General features: G+C 42.6%; 1 protein-coding gene across 2 annotated transcripts in view; it reads right to left on the bottom strand.

Annotated features, from left to right (window-relative positions):
* Nucleotides 1–13,718, bottom strand: part of LOC112576482 — a 48,400-nt gene extending 34,682 nt beyond the window's left edge. Inside the window, exons 1-3 of one of the 2 annotated variants that reach the window (XM_025258942.1) lie at nucleotides 13,600–13,718; nucleotides 12,900–13,207; nucleotides 12,698–12,730 (exon numbers count right to left, since the gene is read on the bottom strand). In XM_025258942.1, coding sequence (XP_025114727.1) covers nucleotides 12,698–12,730; nucleotides 12,900–12,924 — 58 coding nt within the window. In that variant the 5' untranslated portion in view covers nucleotides 12,925–13,207; nucleotides 13,600–13,718. Of the gene's footprint in view, nucleotides 1–12,697; nucleotides 12,731–12,899; nucleotides 13,208–13,464; nucleotides 13,486–13,599 lie in introns of those variants that run through there. The other variant, XM_025258944.1, reaches the window with a different exon arrangement.
* Between the last annotated feature and the right edge of the window lie 9,049 nt (nucleotides 13,719–22,767).

Below are 22,767 nucleotides of genomic sequence, written 5' to 3'. Positions count from 1 at the left end.
AGTGCAACTGGTATTGTAAGCATAAAAGAATTTAATGAAAGGACGAACATTGTGGAGTAAGAAGTGGGACGGGTGAGAAGCGAACCGCGTGCGAGCAACCCTCTAATCTTGACGACCGAGGGGCCGGCGGAGGACTGGCGTGACGTCACACGTCCGCCCATCACCTGCACAACAACGTGTTCCCACTCCACCACAGCCCTCCACTTCAGATTATGGCTATAAGGTGCAACACCAGATGAATCGGCAATTTTTTTAAAAAAAAAACAGAGAGAGAGAGATAGGGGAAGGGAGGAAAATCGTCCATAATCCCCTCTGTTCTTGTTCTTCGTGTCACAGCGACACGCTCGAGGACCTCGATGTTCGTGCTGGATACCCTACTTCTCCACACCAGCGGTTACAGCCCACAATTAGGGGCTGTGTGGCGGGTCCTGGGGGCAGACAGGCACATGCACAGCTTTTTACATGTTCTTTAGGGTGGGGGGGGGTGAGGGTTAGGGTCAAGCAAGCTGGAGGAGGAGGAGGAGGGTGTAGCATGTGATGAAAGTGTGCAAATGCAGTTTGACTGACCAAGAGCATGCGTGAAGGCACCACGAGAATCACTAACGGGGTACAGAATACGGGTATCACCTCACCCACAATTTCCTTCCCACATAGTCCTATACCATCCACAAAAAAAAAGGTTTTTTTTTTTTCTGGGACAGTTCGAGACCTCATTAACAAAATAAATAAATAAAAATTTTAAAAAAGCAGCTCAAGAGTAGATGGGTGTCCTGGGGTCACTCGCAGGTAGAGCCTGTATGACAGCGGTAAAGTGCACGACTCTCACTGACAGTATGCCGATATCGGCCAGGTCAGGTCAGGTCAGGTCAGGTCACCTACTCTCGTGTGTAAAAGCAGGTCACTCACGGGTCACGAATCGTTGTGTCATCTCGCGCATGCTCAACCCCGTTTTCCTTCTGCTGTAGTATTCAGACAATAAACAAGAATGTGTGCAACAGAAGACGGACAGACCTACTGAACTGAGAGAGCGAGGAAGTTACGAATAAACAAACCGAGATCAAAACGTCAACACAGACGAGGAAATGACGAGGGGAGGTGTTTGACAAGAATAATCTTTAAAAAAAAAAAAAACAACTAACAAGATCAAAGAAAGGAAAATTCTACCGGCCCTTGTCGGGAACACTATAATGCCGATGATTAGATTCCTATTGTTGCTCCGACAAGGAAGCTGAAGGCTGAAGTGTCTACTAATTTACATGTGCTGAGAGGCAGCTTCATAATTTATAGGGATTTTTGTGAAAAAAAAATAAATAAATAAAAGGTTATGCCGATGCAATTCAACCTTGGTGTTGTCTTGTCTACACCAACCATCAAAACTTTAGTCAGACAGGAGCCACCAGCCGCAAGGAATGGCTCAGGTTTTATGTCCTGTTTCACTGCTCAGGTTTCACTGAACTCCTTTTATTTATTCTCTTTAATCGGTTTATTCTGGCTCTTTAACCTTTACTATTGGTTGATAATCGATTTAGTTAATAAGAAGTTTCTTAATATGAAGGAAAATTCTTTGAGTTTCATAAAATGAGAACGAAGTTTAACAAATTTGATAATCACCTAAATTCTGAAATAACCCAAAGAAAGGTGACATGCTGATAGACACAATAAATAATAAAACAAAATCTTCAGGTAACAACATGAGTATTTCTCACCGACATGAGGGAAGTAGGTGTAAATGTTATTTTATAAAATATGTATGCACTGTGAAAATATGACTGGTGGTGGGAACATGGAAATCACGGAGATAAACCTTTCTCACTTTCTCAATATTTCAGCACAAAAAAGAAGTGTTCCATGTTTGTGAATGATCAGACCCCTGATAATGTTGTTATGTCCACAAATATCATGTCAATCTGTCCTGTCTGTCGGGATAATGTGCTGTACCATTATTATAGAAGACAGACAGACAGACAGACAGACGGGGAGAGGTGAGCCTAATGGCGCTTGTATCGACTGTTCTGTTTATCGGCGAGATAACGATAGCAGCTGGAGGACCTCGACTTCAGCCTTTGACCTCTGATTCTGAGCACCATCCAGGTAAAAAGAACGGAGACTTCAAACGTAAGCATGCACGTACCCCGATAACGAGTGATCGTTCACAAGGGGCGGGCGGGGAAGGAACACCCCTGTCTACCCCAAACCTCTGATTGAAGCTACGGAGGACACGGGGACTGACACCTTTGTGTAAAGGGTGACACTTGTAGGTGAAGGGGGACAGCGGCGAAATCCTGCCCACCTGAGTGCGATACCCACAAAACACAGGGTACTCAGGTGAGCTGACAGAGCCGTGGAATACAGTAGCAATAGTTCGCCATCGAGCAGCCATGACTTGATTGGTGGCCAAAGACAAAAGAAGAAGGAATAGACAAAAGTAAGGCGACTTATTCTGGTCTCAAAAACACTGGTGTGATCATTGTCTCATTTTCGAAGACGGGTGGACTTGTATTCCCAAAACAAAGACAGCGGTAGAAGCAAATGTGAAATGTGTTTAGCATGTTATAAAAATATTTGCTTGTCAGTCGACGGTCAGAGGAATGGGGGTCATGGGGTCATAGTTACGAAGCGAGGCAGCATGGCGAAATCACGGGTTAGTCATTAGTTAATGACAAAGCGAAAGTAACCGGAGTTATGACTTTAACAAAAATAAGAAAATGAAAACATAACACAAAGACACAAATTTAAAAAGAAATAAGCACACGCCGACTGCGACTTCGGCGATCCAGAAAAATGGAGTTAAAAAAAAAAAGGTATATAGCTGGTGTAAGCAACGAGTTTTCAAGAAGACAGATGGAAAAAACGCCTGCAGTCATTTGTCATTCCCCCGCTCCTGACGATCGAGTTGGTATTCTGCATCTTGTGTTGGGGTTTGACATTGTACAAACTCAGAAGCAAAAAGCAGCCGACAACCAGTCAGGTCGGTTGGGAGATACATTGGAGGAAGACACATGGCTGAAGGTGGAAAGTGGAGGAAGACACATGGCTGGGGATCGACAATGGAAAGGTGCAGGTTAGTCAAAAAATAAGTTGCAGGGAAAAGGACCAACAGCACAAGAAGCAACATGGGTAAACTATGGAGAATAGGGTAGCAAGAGGCAAATATAAAATTAACCCCCAACCTCTCGCTGGGCAAAATGAACATTAACATCACACTGCGCAGTCATCCAACTCGTCCCCACTTCCAAACCCCGTAGCACCCCTCCCTCTTCCCCACCATCCCTGCTCACCCTCCCTCCTCTTGAAACATCAATCTCTCTCCATACCACCAGCCATCTCCTGCGGTTTTCTGACCTGAACCACTTCCTTTAACTTTCTTTATCTAGGGTTACACGACTTCTGCTTCCGACACAGCCCCGCGCGGCTAACTAATAAATAACCAAACAAACCCCGTGGTGCACATGCAACCACTGCCCCTCCCCTTTCTTTCCTTCACGCGGCCCTCGGTCTCTTCCCTCCCCCAGCACGGACAGATGGACCTTTTATAGTTCCAAGCCACAATCCACTTCTTTCTAAGAAAACGTGGACTAGACTGATGACAGGATCACATACAAGACTAAACATCTTTTCATGGCTGGTCAGAGGACATGTGATGCTCTGTCAACATGACGGAAGGAATGAATCGTCAAGGAAGCGTGAAGCTGATCATGCGAGAAGACACGACACCTACAAGCGGATGGAGCGAGTGGCAAAAAATGACTGACTTCACTGTGAAAGTTTCTGTAGACAAAGTTCAAGGCTTGTAATCCAAAAAAATACAGGGTGAGATGGCAGACAGCAGCTTAATCTCGGGTGGGTGGGCAGTGTCTGAGGTCAGGGGTCGAACAGTCTCTCAGTTGTCAAGCAAGAAGCGCTGGCGACTCGAGAGATCAATGGCTTGCCACGGTTCAGCCAAGAATGAATGGCAGGACTAATTTTTCAATACCCATGATGCACTAACCACAGGCGTGCACATTCGAGGGTGAATACACTAGACCGAAACAACTATCAGCCATTGTGAGAACTCGTTAAGAGACATTGAGAGACATCATATCAGAAATCAATTACAAGGTAATTCTCTCTTCAGAAAATCTACTCTGCTTCTGTATGCAGCACCTCCACAGTATGGAAGACACCTCCACAGGATGGTAGAAAGTTTAGTTTCAAACTAACTGCAAGTCCAGCTTCTGCTCTTCAGCAAACTCAGGACCTACTCAAATTTGGGTCCGAGTTAAACATTGATTACCAACCTGCGCCCCGGAACCTCAAGAGTTTAGTGGTCACCAACATACCCCAACCATCACTACAGCCCGGCTGCAACATCCCACGACTAATCAGCCCAGCACGTGCATCCCTCCCACAAAATCTTGGAGAGCGTGCGCAAATGTGAGGCAACCGTGTGTCAGAATAGGTTCACGACTTTTGCCCCCGCATTAGCACGAGGGCTGCTCGTGTCCTGTCGGCCTGGCCAACATGCCGGCCGTGGCTGCTGTTTACCCAAAGGATATTGCCTGCTAACACATGAGTGTAGTGGCTAGCACGCTGCCCCCTGCACCACGGGGCAAGTGTCTGGAAATCCGGCCCCGAGGCGCGAGGTCCAATCTGCGGGACTCCCCTCCCCTCCTCGCCTCCAAACCCGAGGGCGTGTAAAGACAACTCAAGCTGTGTGCTGCTCTAATTAACAGCACGAGGAAACCATTCCTCAAGCACAGCCAAGCAAGAAGGTTACTGCAACTGCAGAAGCGATTCAGCCCAGGGTTGTGAAAAGAGCATCCACTGCCATCGCCCCTCCGGTAGTCATTTTCTTCCTCCCTTACCTCTTACTATCCCAGCATGCATCCACTTTTTCTTTCCATTTAGTTTCGTTTTCGATTTGCATCTGAAACATCCGACTTGAAACATACCCCGGGGGGTGGGGAGGGAATAAACCAGCCAGCACGAGCTCTAGCACAAGTCGACCATGACAGTCAACAGAATGTCGACAGTGACAAACCAAACTTGACATTCAGAATGATACAATGCAAACCTCGGCACATTCCTCTGCGCACCTCAGCGATCAATGCAGACAGATAATTAAAAATCCATGGAAGGTATTAAAGAAAATGGGATAAGGCTTCACGCTCGTTTGAAAACTGTTGGACCATCATACTAACAACATAAGCCACCCATTATGTAACAAAGAAAACAAGCCGCTTACACCCGGGTATCTGAGGACTTAGTTCCACCAGCATCCACCTCTCCCGTGGGAAACATAAACTTAATGCACCTGAACCAAGTGGCAGGGTGTTGCATGTCACCACGCGTGCAGGTGCATAGACAGGAGTGACACAGTGCATTACAAGCAGCCAGACATCAACACCAATAACACCAGCAACACAATGTCCAAAGCCTTTCCGGATGATCACACAACGGCGATGTATTGTGTGCAGCCTGCCGAGCAATGTGCAGCAATCTATTGAAAGCTGTGAGCGAGGGGAAAAATGTGAATTACATGGAACAGAAACATTAATTTGGAGACAAAGACCAGTCGGATCGCGGAAGGTAGATATACCCTGACAAACAGTGGTGACAAACGGGTACATCGGCTTTACATCTGTGCGAGTCTCCTCATGGTCACCCACCCCACCCACCCCTTCCTCGCGGTGTTTTCCCAAGACAGGTGGTGCCGGTCATGGATTAGCCTCCATTGAAATGTAGTTTAGTCTACCTGCTGTTGAAACGCACCCTGTATACCCGCCTTTGAAATGTATTTTGTCTGTTGGCCTTTTTACACTAGCCAGGCGCTCGACAAACTCTCATTGCTCCGTGAAACAGCAAAAACCACAGTCGACTGCAGGACTGATACAGACAGGCAGGCAGAGCGACAGAAAGGTTGAGACGAGAGACGAGGGTATGAGAGAGAGAGAAAGGAGGAGAACAGACAGAGGAGGTTGCCCCTGACAGCAGCCCCAGACGGTTTAAAGTCCCGCGAGGCTGACAGGCGAACACCAGTCAGTCTCTACAGCCGCCATTGCTGGGGAAAGTTGCTACAGCAAGGTCTTGTCTGGCACAGCATCTCGCAGTTTTACACCCAAATAATGGCACCCTCGCTTCATCCGCTCCCAGTCGTCTTCACTATCCTTTCACAGTTATCCTTCTTCCCTTTCACGCCTTCTCCGTCTCTGTCTCGTCATCCCCCTCGCTCGTGAGATACTGTGTGGCGGTGAGACAGAGACGGGTTGGGGGGACTTGTTAAACCTTTATTGCTGCGATGGCTACCCGTATCCTGTCCCTAGCTAGTATTATAAACTCTTCTGAGGACTTATATCTATCGCAGATAAATTCATGGTTCATGAAACTTTAGAACACTGTAAAACTGTAAAACTGTAAAATGTTAATCGTACGTGTAAAATAAAGACAATAACACTTTCACACCAATTATAACCAACACTACATTATTACACAATTATAATTAATATCTACCCCACCTGTAGTGTCAATCACCCATCAGACTGTGCTCAGGTAGGTAGTCACACCTTACCCACATCCCACCACTTCATTTACAGTCGGTTCACTGGTTGTTTTCACGGCAGTTGACTGGTAATAACGGACACCTAGCTTTCCAGCAGTCGCCATTACTTCCAGAAGTTTTCCAGTCCTCGTCCTTTGCAATAAAGGAATGGTGGAAATAGAAATTTAGATAAATTTAGAAACGCGTGTTTCTAACCTTCCACCCACCACAGAAGACTGTGCGCGAGAATTATCGAGAGAAATGCAGGTTAAATCAGTCAAGTTGTGGTCACGTTCCTACCCGGGTACCGAGGCAGTCACAAACGGGTACCTGATGTGAGCAACCATGGAATACTGATGACGATGGAATCCTTTTTTTTTTTTTTTGTAAGGTGGGTGGGAGAAGTTAAAAGGCAGGTAGGAGAAAGAAGAAGGCGGGTGGGAGAAGCAAAAATCGGGTGGGAGAAGCTACAAGGCGGTCAAAAACGCAAGCAGCCGTCATGGCATGCGCATCCGTCACGTGACGTGAAATATAACACCACTGGCCGTTGCTATTTTTAGCCCACCGTTGCGCACAGGTAGTAAATTCTTTTTGTTTCCCTCGTCTTCATTTCTTGCTCTTTCCTTCATGCGAGGAACTTGAATGAGAAAATCCATTCCGCCCCACATTATAATGGTGGAAAACGATATTCGCAGAAAGGCGTCAGTGCTTCAAAAATGAACTTTATCCGGAGACCAGAGACATGGCGGAGTCCTATTTATACCACTGCGCGGCTGGAAATAGTTCCTACGACTGTCAACGGTTTTTCCCTCTGACGTCATACGCCTGGTGATATGCACTTACATGTCTTACGGTTGGAATTCCACCCGATTTAAGTACATGTCTGATATTTCTACATGACCCATCCCCTCCACACAATACTTGTGTAACATCAAAGTCGACTGTTGGATTGCGGCACATCGCTCAGTTTTGAAAAGGTGAGTGGGCAGAAAATTCATTTACGAAACAAATAATTTGTACCTGTCACCTGACAAACCCCTCTCTAAAGAAATAAAAACAAGGGTAAACACCACCAAGCAAACATCCCACCCTAGAGCACAGTGTGTGACATGTATGAGAGCAGGTCTGGCCGGCCCTCGGATACTCGGGACAGTTCAATCAGAGAGGCTATAGATATATCTACCCTTCTGTGGTTCAATACACCAAAGTACAATTTACGGTCTCGTGGCAGCAACTGTCAGTGCGGCGCGACTACCAACGGACACCCAGTCAAACGCGGGTACATCCTGGTCTGACGCCGACTCGACCCCAGTGACACAGACCGCTGGTGCGATCGTTAGTCTGGCTCGTGCCATCAGAAGGGACTCACCCGCACAATGGGAAAACTAGGGGATACCTGCACACAATCATTTTCCCCGTTTTATCCCTAGTTCGCATACAAATGTTCTTCACAGCGCCTGACAGCGTCCCCTCTTGTAGCACAAGAAAGGGAATTCAGAAGGTAATATGATGTGTACCCGTCTGTGCATGCACCCAGAAGCACAATGATGTAGAATAGAGGCACACACACACACAGGCAGGCAGATTAGCAATTGTTGGGTAGGGGAGGCTTCTGTCTAAACCTTCTAAAATACACAAATGATTATGGATCAATTCCACTTCTATACCGAGGGCTTGGAATAGAATCAGCCATCAGGTTCTACATGAGATGTAGCAGATTTTCTGCATCAAAAAATGATTTCCGATAGTTTGGATCAGCACTTCCACTAAAAAAAAATTTAAACACCAGAGGAAGGTAGGAAAATGAATGTAAGCTCGCAAGAAATATTTACACCCTACTCCACAAGCACTCTACCTACAATGATGCATAATGGTGCTATTGCCCCTTTCAGAAAGCTGATACAGTGAGGAAAAAAAGAAAAGAGGAAGATATATGACACAAGCACAACTAACATCATAATTCAACTTTCAGGAATTGTTGGAAATGCTAACCAGGATGGAACTGTGTGTGAAAACTGTCCTGATAACAGCTCTGGCTTGTAGGTCTCTTGACAACAGACCATCAAATTGTAATAATCTTTGGTACATAATTCCGAAAATGTAGCATTCATGTATGATTGAAAGATGGCAAAGAAGAAATATACTTAACGTATTGCATACTTTGTAAAACACCAGAGTGAACCTGAACACATTGCAGATTCAGTTTGCACATGTGTGTGCAAAATATGTTTATGTCTGCCTGTCAATGAAAGCAATCACTGCACCTTCTAATCTTAAAAAGAATCGTACAACCCAGCATCACATTCAAAGCTGCATTTAGAACCCAAGCTTACTTTTAAAAGCCAGCCGTTAAAAGTAATCACTTCTCTAGAAAGCATAAACTTAAAAGGATCCTTTCTGAAAAAAATATTTATCAGTTATGCAAATCTTATTTTATCTTCACTCACAATCAATCTTCATGATTTGCAAGGAACATGTTTCCCTTATTCACATTTTATTACTCAAGTTGTGGGTAAAAAACGAACATTCTGCCCATACTTTGTTCTTTTATTGTTTCATTTCTCAATGCTAAACTCTTATTTAGTTCATACTCTCCCATACAAGACATTTACACTCTCTGCACCACCAGCCTTTCAATTACATGTAACTGAGCAAAGAAGCTCTTCTGCTAAGCCTTCAGCCTGTTCCTTATTATACTCAAATAAATAATATTAAAAATATTTCCTCTATCGTAAACCCTTCCAATGAAAAAATTGTGGACTAAAGGTTGCTGAAGTCATTCTGAAAAAAAACTAGGTACATCACTATGCACACCACATCGCTTCATACGAAGCTGTAAGAGTGAGGGAACACCAAGCCCAGCATTAAAAAGCTGCAAGGTGCTCAATTAAGGGGAAAAAGAGACAAACTGCTTTAGCAAAGAATAGCAAGGCTCATAAGCAGAGCAGAACATGCCAATTCCTTTGATAGGCCTTGGCAAGGCTCAGTAAAGAGCAGCCACATACACTGCATGCTTCGCAGTGAGGTCACAGCAACCCAAAAATAAGTGGCAGGACACAGCGACCGCTGACCAAGCACAATGGCAGACCACGTTTACTGTGTGTACACTAAAACCAACTTTGCTTTTCCCCGAGGAATCGAGCCGAGTAGATATAAAATCCAACCACTACGCTGTTATGCTTCTCCATCGACCTGTGCTGACCTCAGCTGCTTATCACTATCAGTATGATGCATTTTTGATCATCGACAACACCATTCGATTTACAGTACAGCTAGACAGACTCAATACAACAATGCAGCATCAGATAAATTTTGTCTCTTTATCATAGCTGTCACAATTATCAGTGCCCTGTCCTATATATTTCTTCTCCTTAAATGTACACAGGTAAACAAGCATGTGCTGACCTACTTCTAACCCTGGATCCACTTTGAATGAGCAGTAACAAGCTGTTTGTGCTCAGTGTATGGCAAGGAATGGGACATCATCCCAGGCAACATTTTTATTCAGTGAAAGAAAGATTTTAACCCTCTGAACATGACACAAAAATATCACAAAGACAAGCTAATAACTGAAGACTGTGAAGACAACAGTAGGTGGCTTGCTTTTTATTATTGCAGCTCTCAAGTAAACATTAGACCTAGAAACCTACATATTTTTGGAAAGGAAAAAGCTTGAACTTTGCAATAAAAGTAACAAATATTGCCTCCCCATACTTCCCGGCAAAGCTACGATTGTGGCTCATCACTCTAAGGGTTGGAATCCACACAAAAGAGACAGAATTGGGAATTTGCATTCAAGCTCCAAGAACAAATCAATGAGCCTTCTGACAAAAATTCTTCCTCAAACAATTCCTACAAACACCCCAAGCAATATAAAATGAAAGGATAAAAATGCACACTAAACTGATTTACACTGACCTTTGTGTACTGAATAAAAAGGGTGGGCTGACATACTGACACGCAACAAGGTTAGTGCGGAGGAATAATCACCAAAGAAAGGCAATGCATGGCAGAGCTCTTGCAGCGATAACATCATTTTTAATAGAAAAACGAAGGATGAAACGGAGACATAGGTGGATATCTTTTTAAGCTCAGTACCATTGTTCCTATTCAGCTCCAACAATAAAATGCTAAGTAACGTGCACAAACCAAATCCATAAAACAGTCCGTTCAAAGTCTACAGAACATTTATTAGCTACTATCAGTCTGCCACAAGGCTGTGGAGGACACTGGTTGGGTTTTGATGTGGGGATTAGACACTATAATTCATATAGAACGCTTTTCTTCATTCAGCTGGGAATAAACAGTCCTCTGAATAAATATGTAAATTTGTAAAGCTGCCATCCTTCGACAAGAATTTTTTTCAGAATGCTGATCTGTAAGTCTCAGTCGTTGCTTTATAAAATCCGAGCATCAATTGCTCCTCTCCACACGACAATCACATCCTTCTCCCATCGTACATTTTTTTTATGTTGTACTTCCATTGTACTAACATTGTATGTTACCCAGCAAGGAAATGCACTACATAAATACTTTTTACTTTAATAATAACAATTACAACTCATGCTAAGACCTAAATCAGTTCTGTCATTTTAAAGAGTACTTATAACTCAGCCTATCGCATCCATAATATTGAGGATGAAAATTGTGTGGATGTGTGTGTGTGCTGTTATCTGTTTCCTTTTAATTCATCAATAATAAGCTGCATCTGTTCTAGCGCTCATGCATTACAGAAATCATTATTAGAGCAAGCATATATGAGCATGTGATTGCATGCACAACATATTATACAGACACATAGATGCCCACACACACACACAAGCACACACACAGAGCAAGACTTGAAGGAGGAAATAAAAGATTACAAAACATGTACACCAAGAACTAACACTGAAACAAGCAACAACCAACCTACGATAATTTTAAATCTGCGTCTTTGCTATTTTCCAACTGATAACGGGCAGTATTATTTGTTGTACGTTCCTTTATAATTTTATTTAAGATTCATTACGATAAAGCTTAAGATCATTTTAAACATCCTCACCCTAAACACAGACAAGAAAATGTTCAAGAGGAGTATCTAAGACTTGAAAGCAAATAACACCACAGTTCACCACAATGTGAATGTTTCTTTGACATCAAGCTCACATCTTCAAAGACTAGCCTATGCGGAACCTAGACTAAGGGCACTAACCTCATTTCACAGAAACTAAGCTTTGCAGTGCACTTGATTATGATGTGACTCATGAATCTGTCTGAAGTACTAGACATAACTAGGCCACTATGTCTAGACTGGAAATCCTTTTTTTTTAAAGTGCAAACTACGTATCTTCTCTATAAATACTATGTGTAAATATGACTACACCTATACAGGATCAATCAAATCTTCAAAACAATTATTTTTGATACGTTGGTTGATATTATTTATCTTCTCACCTATCTGTTTCGACAACGAAATGAGTCTATGACAAATTATTTATTAATTATAACTCAATATTTTTAAACTACGGTTCTCTTTAATATATAGGCCACACGCTGCGATCGTGAAGTTTAAAACATGTTATCGGATCAATTACCAGATATTATAAAAATTAAATATGATGAAAGGACAAGGTTTGTCTTACAATATGAAGTTTTTATAAACACTTTGGTAGGTATGACTACAAAACATGAGCACTGGAATACTGTAATTTCAACAGCTCTACTAAGGTCAGACTGACCTTTCTAATTATTTGACCCTGTTGAAAGTAGGTAACAATGCCGGTGGTGCCGGTATAATTCTGTGTCAAAAACTGTCAAAAAGCAATGTGGATCACTACAGCAAGAAATATCTCAGACGGAGTGACTGGAATACCAAAGTTGAGTCGGCATAGCAGACGGCTTGAGTCTATGGACGACAGTGCACTGCAGAGATTACGTAAGCTCCACACTCTAATATTAGATGATAGTCTGTCTGGAACTAACTCCACAACACCCACAGGCTGACTAGTCGAGCTGACACCGACTTGTTGACTTTTGTCCCTAAAGACAGTTTTATGTCAGGATAGTGTGCTTTAGACCGACAGGGGGACGGGGGCGAGAAGTTGGGGACCAGTTGCTGGTCGTGCATCAGGCTGTGTTGTGTAAACGCCGACAGAAGCCACTCGCTGTCAAACAAGTAGAATGAAAGTATGTACTCACCGTTCGCGACCACTGTGTAGTATAACAGCAATGCTGAAACAAAAATAAATAGACATTTTTCAACATGTAGTCAAAGAAATAAAGGACTAACCGGCCGGAAGTTCGGACTATCGTCCACGTCTCCCCCACCCCTCACCTTCCATTCCCCCCACCCGTTGCATAAATCACATCAACGCACGAAATAATTGAAAATTAAACTCACCAAACAGTCCGAAGCAAAATAGCATGTCGAGTTAATGGGAAACTCGCCCCAGTGATGGTGTTGATGCATAAAGTCCCCACTCTTCGTACAGCGTTCATAAATAAAGTATTAAGATTCGATACCTCTCTCTCTCTACTGTTCACTCGGCCGCCATCACTTGAGTGTGAAGTGCGCACTGCACTGTCTGCGCAAGTCGCGGCCCAGTCGTTCACATGCAGACACTTTTGTCTGCTTGGGGCTCCATCGGGGGTGCAGACAGGCTACGTGATAAACATTCCTTTGTAATCGCCCTCGCCAACTCCTCCAAACTGTAAGAAGGAAACCATTTCGATAAAACACGTTGACATGTCATGTAAACTCATGACAACATGAATAATATCGCGAGATTGTGACTGTTGTCAGCGGTCTCGTCTCGCTCACATGTCTCCCTAACAGCGCCTCAAGTATCTGTAGTGTGTGTGTACGTGCGCGCGTGCGTGTGCGTGTAAAAAGAAATTATCCAAGGGTGCTTGATTTTTATGTGTTGTCAAGACTGCAGTAGACTTGCTCCAAGAAAGCTACGAACCGTCCAGAGAGCCAGACGATAAAAGACACAGACACAAGATTTGGGGGGCGAGTACTGTTACGAAAGAGGAGAGATCCCGAAAAAGTGCCGACAACAAAAAGGAAACAAAATGCTCGACAAAACAAGATCCACAACCTGCTGAGGACCGCGGCAAAAGATTTGGCGGCGAGTGTCAGGGACACAGGAAGACGGTCCGAAGAGAGAAATGTTTACAAGTGGAATGTAAACTTGCTCGGCGTGCAACAGACAGCGCGGCTCGCGGCGCGATTTGCATCAGGGCCGAGACAGGTGGGCGTGGTCTGAGGGCGCAGCACGCACACAGATCACAAAGTTCAAGAGCAGCCGGCAGATCAACTCGTCAAGAAACAAGACGAAGCAGTCAATCAAAGCCCGAGCGTTGGGACGCGGCGAACGTGGGCTGCGCGTGCACAAAGTGGCCGATGCACGGGGTGGAGGGAGCGCGAGTAGTGGCTGGGGTGGGGGAGAGGACGAGGGAGGTTTCGGGTGATAAATGGGTGGAGTTTACCGCATCTCCACATGGAATGTTAATTAATATTGTCAGTTTGTGCGCCCAATGAAAGTTTTAACAAAAATAAAATTGTTAGATGGCATCCGTGCAGTTTTCCAGGTATTAATAACGACAATTCCAGAGAAACATATAATAATATACATAGCCAGGATGTCCGCCCAGAATCCGGCAATGTGATGAAATGTTATCAGTCATCCTGTCATCGCCTTGTCCCCCACCCCTTTTGCTGATGGACAAACGCAGCTGGCAGAACATTAGGGTGTCGTGGGTACCCGACTTGAAGTTTGGTCTTGCAGGACATGTTGTCTTCGTCTGCTAGAAACTTTGTTAAAGGTAGGACTAAAAAATACCTTCTCTGCATCCACCCTGTGAACGACCACGCTAACCCTAGAGAACCGGGTGTATGGATGTGGGGTACCCGGTGCCGGTATGTATGTTCTTGCTATGTCAGCCTCCTGCTGCATGTCTTTGGCATGTCACCTCGACACACGCCAGGTTCACGAGGGTCTGGGGGGGATGTGGAAGGACAAGAAGCAGCAGACAGAAGGATCGACCACCTCTCAGTCTGCGGCTGTCTTCACAGAATGCTCCGGAGTCGCAGAGAAGTGAATCACCGCAAGCGAGGCTGACCTCCGACCTTGCTGAAATGCAGGAATTAGAGAAACATTCCTTTCTCAATCCCATTCTTCGAAACAGCGGCAGTAACATTCAAGTAATGATCTCATGGATGGCATGCAAGTTTTTGTTGTTGTTTTGCTACATAATGAGGCCGGGGTGAGCAGAGGTTGATTGTACAAACGCAGACATATCAACTGACTGTTGGGAAAATTTTTTTGCGAGTAGAAGTCTCAGCCTCAGTGCTCCCCTTCTCTCGCCGAGATATTCCTTGTCTTGCACAACAAGCAAAGCTATGTGAATCTCAAGTGAACGGTTGTATGGCTTAAAAAGCTGGGCTGTGTGGCTGGCCGTTGAGTTGCAGGCCCAGCAGTTGTCTGATAATTCTGTAAAAAGTCTGCGATGGCAGAGCTAGACTGCCTACAGGTCGCCCACTTCGCCCTGGCACACGTGTCGCACACTTCTGTCGACTGGAACTGAAATGTTTGAGATTGGAGAGTAGAGACAGGAAGACAGTTTTCTATTTGCTACTTGTCACAAAAGTCTTTGTTTTTTTTAATATGTATCTGAAACATATGTCATCCTTTTCTATTTTTTTCGGATGGGCAATTCTCTTTCCCAGTCGTTGAGGAATCTGACTGTTATCATCGATACATCATTGCCTCATGAATCTCACATTAATGCAGCCCAGAAGTCCATCTTCCTTGAGCTTTGCAGGATCAGTCACATCCAAGCCTTACTGCCAGTTTCCTTCACCAAAAAAAAAAAACAAAACAAAAAGCTCGTCTACTTGTGTTGTCGAGACTGGATCACAAACTTCAAGGGGCTCAGAATAATGATTGTGGTAATGTCTTCTGTAGGCAAAGAGCATCTTGTTGTCTGTCTCAGTTCGCATTGATTACAAGACCATCAGACTGTCTACTGTCTTCATGACCTGGTCCTCTCATACCTGCCTGAGCTCCTGATGCCATGCCACCCGAGTCGGTCTTCTAATGCCCCAGTGTTTGAATTTTTTTTATTCCCTGTCTCTTGAAACTGCTTCTGTGGTCGAAGCTTTTAATTCCAGCCACAGAACCCTTTTTGTAAAAAATATATTTCCCAATCAAGCGTTCTTCTGTTCACGCCTCAGCTCCTCGTCTTCATCCATGCACTTCGCTGACCTTTTTCACAGTGCCATCCATTTGCTGACCTGATATTCCCTTTCCACATGGCTGACTGTCGGTTCCTTTGAAGTCTTTTATTCACAGCGTCTTGCTGTCGCTTGCACACGACCTCTACACATTCAGTTGTTAATATTGCTGTTATTGGTATGATCATTAGATCATTATCATCATCACCATCTGTTGTTTTCGTCGGTAGCATTTTATAGACATTTTTAACTAGACCTTTTGCCTGATGGACTAATTGATAAACACATGATTTACATACTCATGCAAAAATTATGATAATTTTGTTAGTTCCCCTAAATGCGTTCAGAAATATGAACACTGGGAAGATGGTTTAATAATAATAATAATAATAATAATAATAATAATAATAATAATAATAATAATAATAATAATAATAATAATAATAATAATAAAAGAAGGAGAAATTGAAGAACCCAACCAAGACGACAGGAGATAAAAGGGAATGAATCGGGAAAAGCAACTGACCAAGCACGGTACTCCATTATCTAACAATTCCATAAAATCAAATTAAATGAATAAATTATGGACAGAAATCTTGCAGAGAGAAGAAGAAGCAGAATCAAAGTTGTCTGTACAGCTTGGTATCCACTTTTCCCTCGTCCAAGGTTTTCAATCGTTTGTCGTCGGAGATGTCATTGGAAAGAAGAGAACAAGAATGTTCAGATAAACCTTTCCGTGGGTTGCCTCTAACCATCAGGCAGTTTTTCAGCAGTGAAAAGCTTCATCTCTCTGTCGATTGGACTGAGAAAAGAGTTGTTAGTCAGACGATCGGATGGAAGTGAAACAAGATGTCACGATCAACATGTCCACCACGATCACTGGGATCACAACATGGACTCCAATACCAGAGTTAACTCAGAAAAGTGACAAAATCCAAAGGAATCCGGAGAGCTAGCGGTTAAACATCTGCTGGCAGTTTGTGACAAGAGTCAGCTGTGCCACATGGCAGTGTGTGACAAATGTGTCAGCTGTGCCAGCATGGTCAGTGTGTGACAAATGTCAGCTGTGCCAATGTCAGTGTGTGACAAAGTGTCAGCTGTCAATGTCAGTGTGTCCTGACGATCCTGACCAAGAAACTACTGTCTGTGTCCGGGTTCTCGAAGTTCTAATAGTTTTGGTTGTGGTCCAACATTGTCTGGTAGATCAAAGGACAAAGATGGTCTACAACTGGAGGACACTGCCAACAGTAACAACGATTTGTGATGTGATTATTTCATGTTGCCAGAGTTTCCCGTGAGCTTTCTCTCTCTCTGTTTATGTGTTGAGTTGTAACGAGTGATTTGTGTTGTGTGTATAAATGATGGATGGTTTATATGCTGTTTGCCATTGCAGGACTAATTAATTTACAATTTTACCACCTGCTTGATTGCCATTTGAGGGTAATAAACTGTATTGCATTGTAACCAACTAACAGCCAGTCAAGGCAATTTTCCACAGTGGTATTCATGATGTCACACATATGAACAGTCGTTATTGGTGTGAACACGACTACAAGGTTCAGCAGCAACAATGCACCTAGCCAAAACACTTCAGACACGACCGGGCCTGAAAAAAGTCTCATAAAATGTCCATCGTATAACAAACCAAATTTTATTTGCATTCACAAGCATACGGCAATAAAATTCATCACTAGTTTTGTAAATAAATTATTTTAAATTATTTTTGTTTTAATACAATGAGCTATGAAATGGTCATCAAAATAGTGTCCACGAAGCGGATTTTTTTTTTCAAGTTTGTCTACCTGATTTTCCATGTTAAGTTTGCCCACCTGATTCTATTTCAAGATTGCCTACCTGATATTTTCTTTCCCCAACTCCACTCGAAGGCAGATTTCTCGAATATCCCGCCTGTGCCCAACCTTCTTACATCACTAAAAGTAATAAAATTCTTTTTCATTTATTTCTGCCCGATTTTGCTCAGTTGTCGGGTAATTATTTTGCGAATTCAGCCTTTGCAGTCTGTCCATCCTCTCATCAACCTTCTCCCGGCTGATGTTATAACGACTTTCTTCTCTCTCAGATGTGAACAACCAGGGTCGAGGGTCAATATTCCGCCTTTCTCCACTAATGAATGCCAGCGTATTAGCTGTTTTGATTTTTTTTAATTTCAAAGAAACATTTCTTTTTCTTCCCCCAAATCGGGGAAAGGGTGGTTAGCCTTGTCCTGTGTTGTATGATCCCTATCATCATCAAATGTCCCATTCTCTCTTGATTCGCATCCTGCCAAGCTCAGCTGTGGTGGCGAATTAAGAAAAATAAAAAGAAAATTTATTGTGTTCACTGGGTGCGTGTGTCAGCTCACAAACCTTTTGGAAAATTCAGTTTTGAACACGTTTGTCATGTCAAAACTGACACATTGCCATTTTTAACACAAACGATGAAGCATAATTTTCCCTCATATACAATAATTTATTTTTTTTAGCTTGCCATCATAATTGAAATTTTTATGGAATGGAAACCATTTTCAGACCAGTAATGATTTGTGTCAGCCCTAAGCTTTGGCTTGGGAATGTTAACAGAATATTAGTTTGTACTATTATTTTTTTAATGACAGACTGTCATCGCCAGTCAAAATAAAAAAGATTCTCTGCTACCTTTGTGCCCTGAAGTAGTCATTGTCCTTTGGGGTAGCAAGCTCGTTCATTCACTAATGAATATAATCTGTTATCATTCTCGGTTGAAGTATTGACGGGGAAGAGAAAACTAAAAACTAGTCATCTGCTTTTGTAGTGCCAGTTTGTTAATACATGCTGGGGAAAAATGTACCAAGGTGCCTCACCCAATAAATGAACACATTGTCTAAATTATCTGTAGTCAGACTGCACAAAGAGGTCACCTCTACTATACAGAGGCACAGAATATGTTTATTACTATTATATACGAAGTTATACTCTTCACAACTGTTTATCTTCGCTCTATTTTCGACTGTTTCCAAGGCAACAGTTAAGTAAGGTATAAACATGACAGTTTAAAGTTTCAAAGATCTACAAATAAAAACAAAACAAGAGTGAACTCGTCTGTAGATTTGTAACTAAAAGTTTTCAGCCTTAAAAAATATTTTTACGAATATTGCTTCGAGTTGAGGACTAATATCAGACTTGACCATGTTAGAACGAAACGTGAGATAAATGTTGACAATCGAATGTATAATTATATCTCAGTATATAAAATATTTTATTAGTATTTATGATACACTTTAAAGATATAAATATTAATAATTGTACATAATGGGTTAAGAGGGAGAAGTGATAGTAGAAATAAAAGGCAATTGTATTGCTTGTTTTCATGGATTAATGTACTTTATAGTCTAATCAAAATAACAAAAAAAAAATAATAATAAATGAATGAAAAAATATTTAGAAAATTATTTCCAGTGGTTGGAAATGCTGGAAAATTATTTCATGCTAACAAAAGATGGAGCTGTGGGTGATTCGATACACGTATCCTGAATGTAAGGAGTATTTATGCAACACACTAATAATCTCAAGTATTGTGGAAACTGTTTATGATCGCCAAACTGTCGTTCAGCATGTTATCTCTCGACAAATACTAGTTACTCGTAGATGGTGCCACCCAGTCCAGTTCTAGACACCCGGGACAACCCAATATATTTTCATTGGTCCATAACCATAAATACACAACACAGGAAACACGCATTTGTCGTTAAATAACTCCCACATCATTACATAAAAAAGATTGCATATTTTCCTGTTAAAACACTTATTCAAAACATTACACATTACACCAATTCATATTTTTTAAAATATCTAATGACATTAAAAGTATCCGTGAAGGTGATTTGAAATTTAGTTTTTAAAATAGAAAATACTTCTACCTGGCTTGCTGATGATCAGTCTGTGGTTACAAACAGTTAAAATATCTGTTGATTGAATTAGTTTTTAATCAAGGAAAATAAGTAATTTTTAAAATAATAATGTCACTTTGTTTCGTGTGTTTCTCCGTATTTCATTGATACTATGTTTACTCCTCGTCTTCTTGCAAATAACATTTCATTCCACATCGCTGTTTTCCAATTATTTTTCATGTGACATCTTTTCGTGAGGATTTTTTTCTAAATGTTATTTTAACGGAACACCAAACTGTCCTCATCATCATAGCTCAACAAGCTCATCAGTCTAAAAATTGTTGAAGCAAGATTGCAAGAGTTAAAAAGTGAATAAAAAAATAGCTTCATGCGCATCTGTGTGAACAGGAACTGTCAGACCATGGTAGACAATTTAAATATTTTTTACTATTAATATTTTACAGTTTTCTGCTGTGAAGCTACTGATGTGTACATTCTAGCTGAAATTCAAATGAACCTGCATTTATATTCGAAATCAGTCTAAAGCCAGGTTGTATCATGTTGTATACTGGTTGAGAGATTTGGAGAACATAATAAGTCAGTTGATTAATCAGGTTGATAGTAAAAATCACAATCGCACATTGAGAGTTTGCTTTAAAGGACGAATCGCGAATGGTCATTCAGATAAAAACCTTTAGTAAATACTGTTCTAAACATTTAGCACAATGAAAGCAAATATATGTTGTTTAGAGAGTCTTGTTTCACGAGGAAAAAATTCAACAGGAAGGTGAAAATTCTAAAATATTCCAAAGCAAGAAAAGTTCAACATAGACACGTCTACGAGAACTATCAAATAAATCAATCAAAAATATGAATTACAAAGACACTACAAACAAATTTTAAAAAAAAAACTGTTTAAGGTACCACAGATAATGTAAAGGCAAGCGTGAAAAATAAAGAAAAATAAACAACCGGAGAGGCGAGAAACTATTTTAGAACATGTAAACAAAGTCCAACCTCAACTCGCTTACAATGTATCCATCCTCACAAAATAAATAAAGTAAAACAACTCACGCACCTAAAAATGTCACCGAACTTGCTGTGTTCCACAAATAGTGGGCAGGCAGGAGTTGGAGGTTTATAGTTGGCAACTCACACAGTAAACAACACAGGAGGTCGTGGACCTTCACGAGAACTCGCTGTTAGGTCCCCGAGAACTGCTGGAACCCGAGAACTGATGAGCTTCTAGCTGCTTCTTCATACAAGTCGAGCCCCACCTCCTCCCGTGTCCCCCACCTCACACACACACACACACACAACCACACCCCGCCACCCCCACACAGACCTCCCCCCACCTTCCTCCCATGTCTGTGGACTGGTGGCGCTGCCTCCAACAGTTGGGCCCAACAGGAGGCGGACAAGGTACATGCAAATAAAATGTTCTCGGATTTTTTGACAAGTTAATAAACATTTAAAATGCCGATTGTTTATTTGTTGACTGGTTGTTGTGTATATTACACTTTCAAGGTTGCTGAATGTTCCTTCCTCTGAGCAAGTCTTGGAAAAGTAACCCTAGGGGCACAGCATATTCCTCAAAGACATTTCTCATCCTGGTGGACATGGTGTAGTCAGTTTTGCCCACTGTGTATCCCTGTGGTATTCTTAACCCCGAGATAAAACATTTCTCAGAAGAGAGACAGCGGTGAACAGCTTGTTGAATAATTTTTCTTGTTGTTGTTCTTACAACTTAGGTACATGCATGGTCTACATACAAACATCTTGCTACGAGGCTTCAGACTTGTGTACAGTTACCGTTAGGTCATGACCTGCCACCTTTGACCTCTAATGAAGACTGCGCAGTAATGCACTGACACTCTTTCCTTCAAACTCTTGGCTCAACATTGTCATCCATCCCACCTCCCAGTGTGCACATTCAAACTGTCATACTACCCTATTCACCAACTCATTCTACGGGAGGATATCAACTTGTTCCTCTACAAACCTCAATGTTGCAGTCATTCATAAATTCCTCATTAACGGTTCCACCATTCCTACGAAGGACACACAGGATGACCAAAAAATTTGAGCTTGTCACACTGACCAACAAATTCAATCACACACGAATGTAAGTAAGTATGCAATAAATATTGAATCTCCAAGCATTGCAGGTTCGCTATTCTGGACAAAGACTTTGTTTGATTCTTCCTCCCTTCCCAGCCACCCATCCACCCATCCACACTCACAAACACTCCTTTTCCAATTTTTGTTCTGTCTGCAAAATTTTCTTGGGTGTGACAGCGAAGCGCTAGCCGTTGGTCCAACGGGCTTCCCTCATAATTCTAGTTGGAATCAATGGCGAGCTGTCGCCAGCCGCCCGGTCGTTTGTCTTCTCACCGCCGACACCTCCACATTCTGATGCGCACTCTTTTGATGCTGCGACCCCGCCAGGCTGGGGGACTGGGCTTCCTTGACCTCCCGTCTCGCAACATCAGCCAGCCTCCGGGGTGGAGAGATGGGGGTTGTGGAGGGGAGGGACGGGGTGAGCCCACTGCCGTCTGTCGGAGTGAGGTGGTCGGGATGACGCCGCACGCAGCTGCATAAGGTCAATCGAAAGGTCAAGAGTTGTCGATCACCAGCCACGAAGAACCGACGATCTGTGGGCGAAATCGTCAGAGCTCGATCGTGTGAAGTGCTGCGGCGGGAAAGAATCTCCCCGAATTTTTTTTTTTTAACCGAAAAAGAAGGACATGGCAAGCTCACGTGGTTATGAGCCGGGACACACTGCTCTACATCCTGGCTGTGAGATGTGGAAGGTTGGAAGGTAGATGGGGTCGAAATCATCCATTACACAACACTCTATTTCGAGAAAAAATACTCGGAGAAAAAGGAAAGGGGGGATACAATTAGTGCCCTCCGCACCTACCAACACTCATCATTCCTAAAGGTAGAATATTTTCTTTGAGACAAAACAAAATCATCTCATAATTTAAAAAAAAATGAGACATTACGAAATCGGAGCGACGGCATGCACAGGTCAAAGTTCGCTAATCTGCAAACTTTAAAGGGATGGGGGAGGGGCTACCCGGACAAAACTTTTGGAATGACAAAGAAAGGTGTCTAAGCAGACGAACACTCGCTTGTGTAGGAGGATAAGCTCGCTTCTGT

This window comes from Pomacea canaliculata, linkage group LG12, assembly GCF_003073045.1.
Source record: "Pomacea canaliculata isolate SZHN2017 linkage group LG12, ASM307304v1, whole genome shotgun sequence".
Taxonomy (NCBI): domain Eukaryota; kingdom Metazoa; phylum Mollusca; class Gastropoda; order Architaenioglossa; family Ampullariidae; genus Pomacea; species Pomacea canaliculata.
The sequence above is the reverse complement of the archived record's forward strand: the minus strand, read 5'-3'. Positions and strand labels throughout refer to the sequence as shown.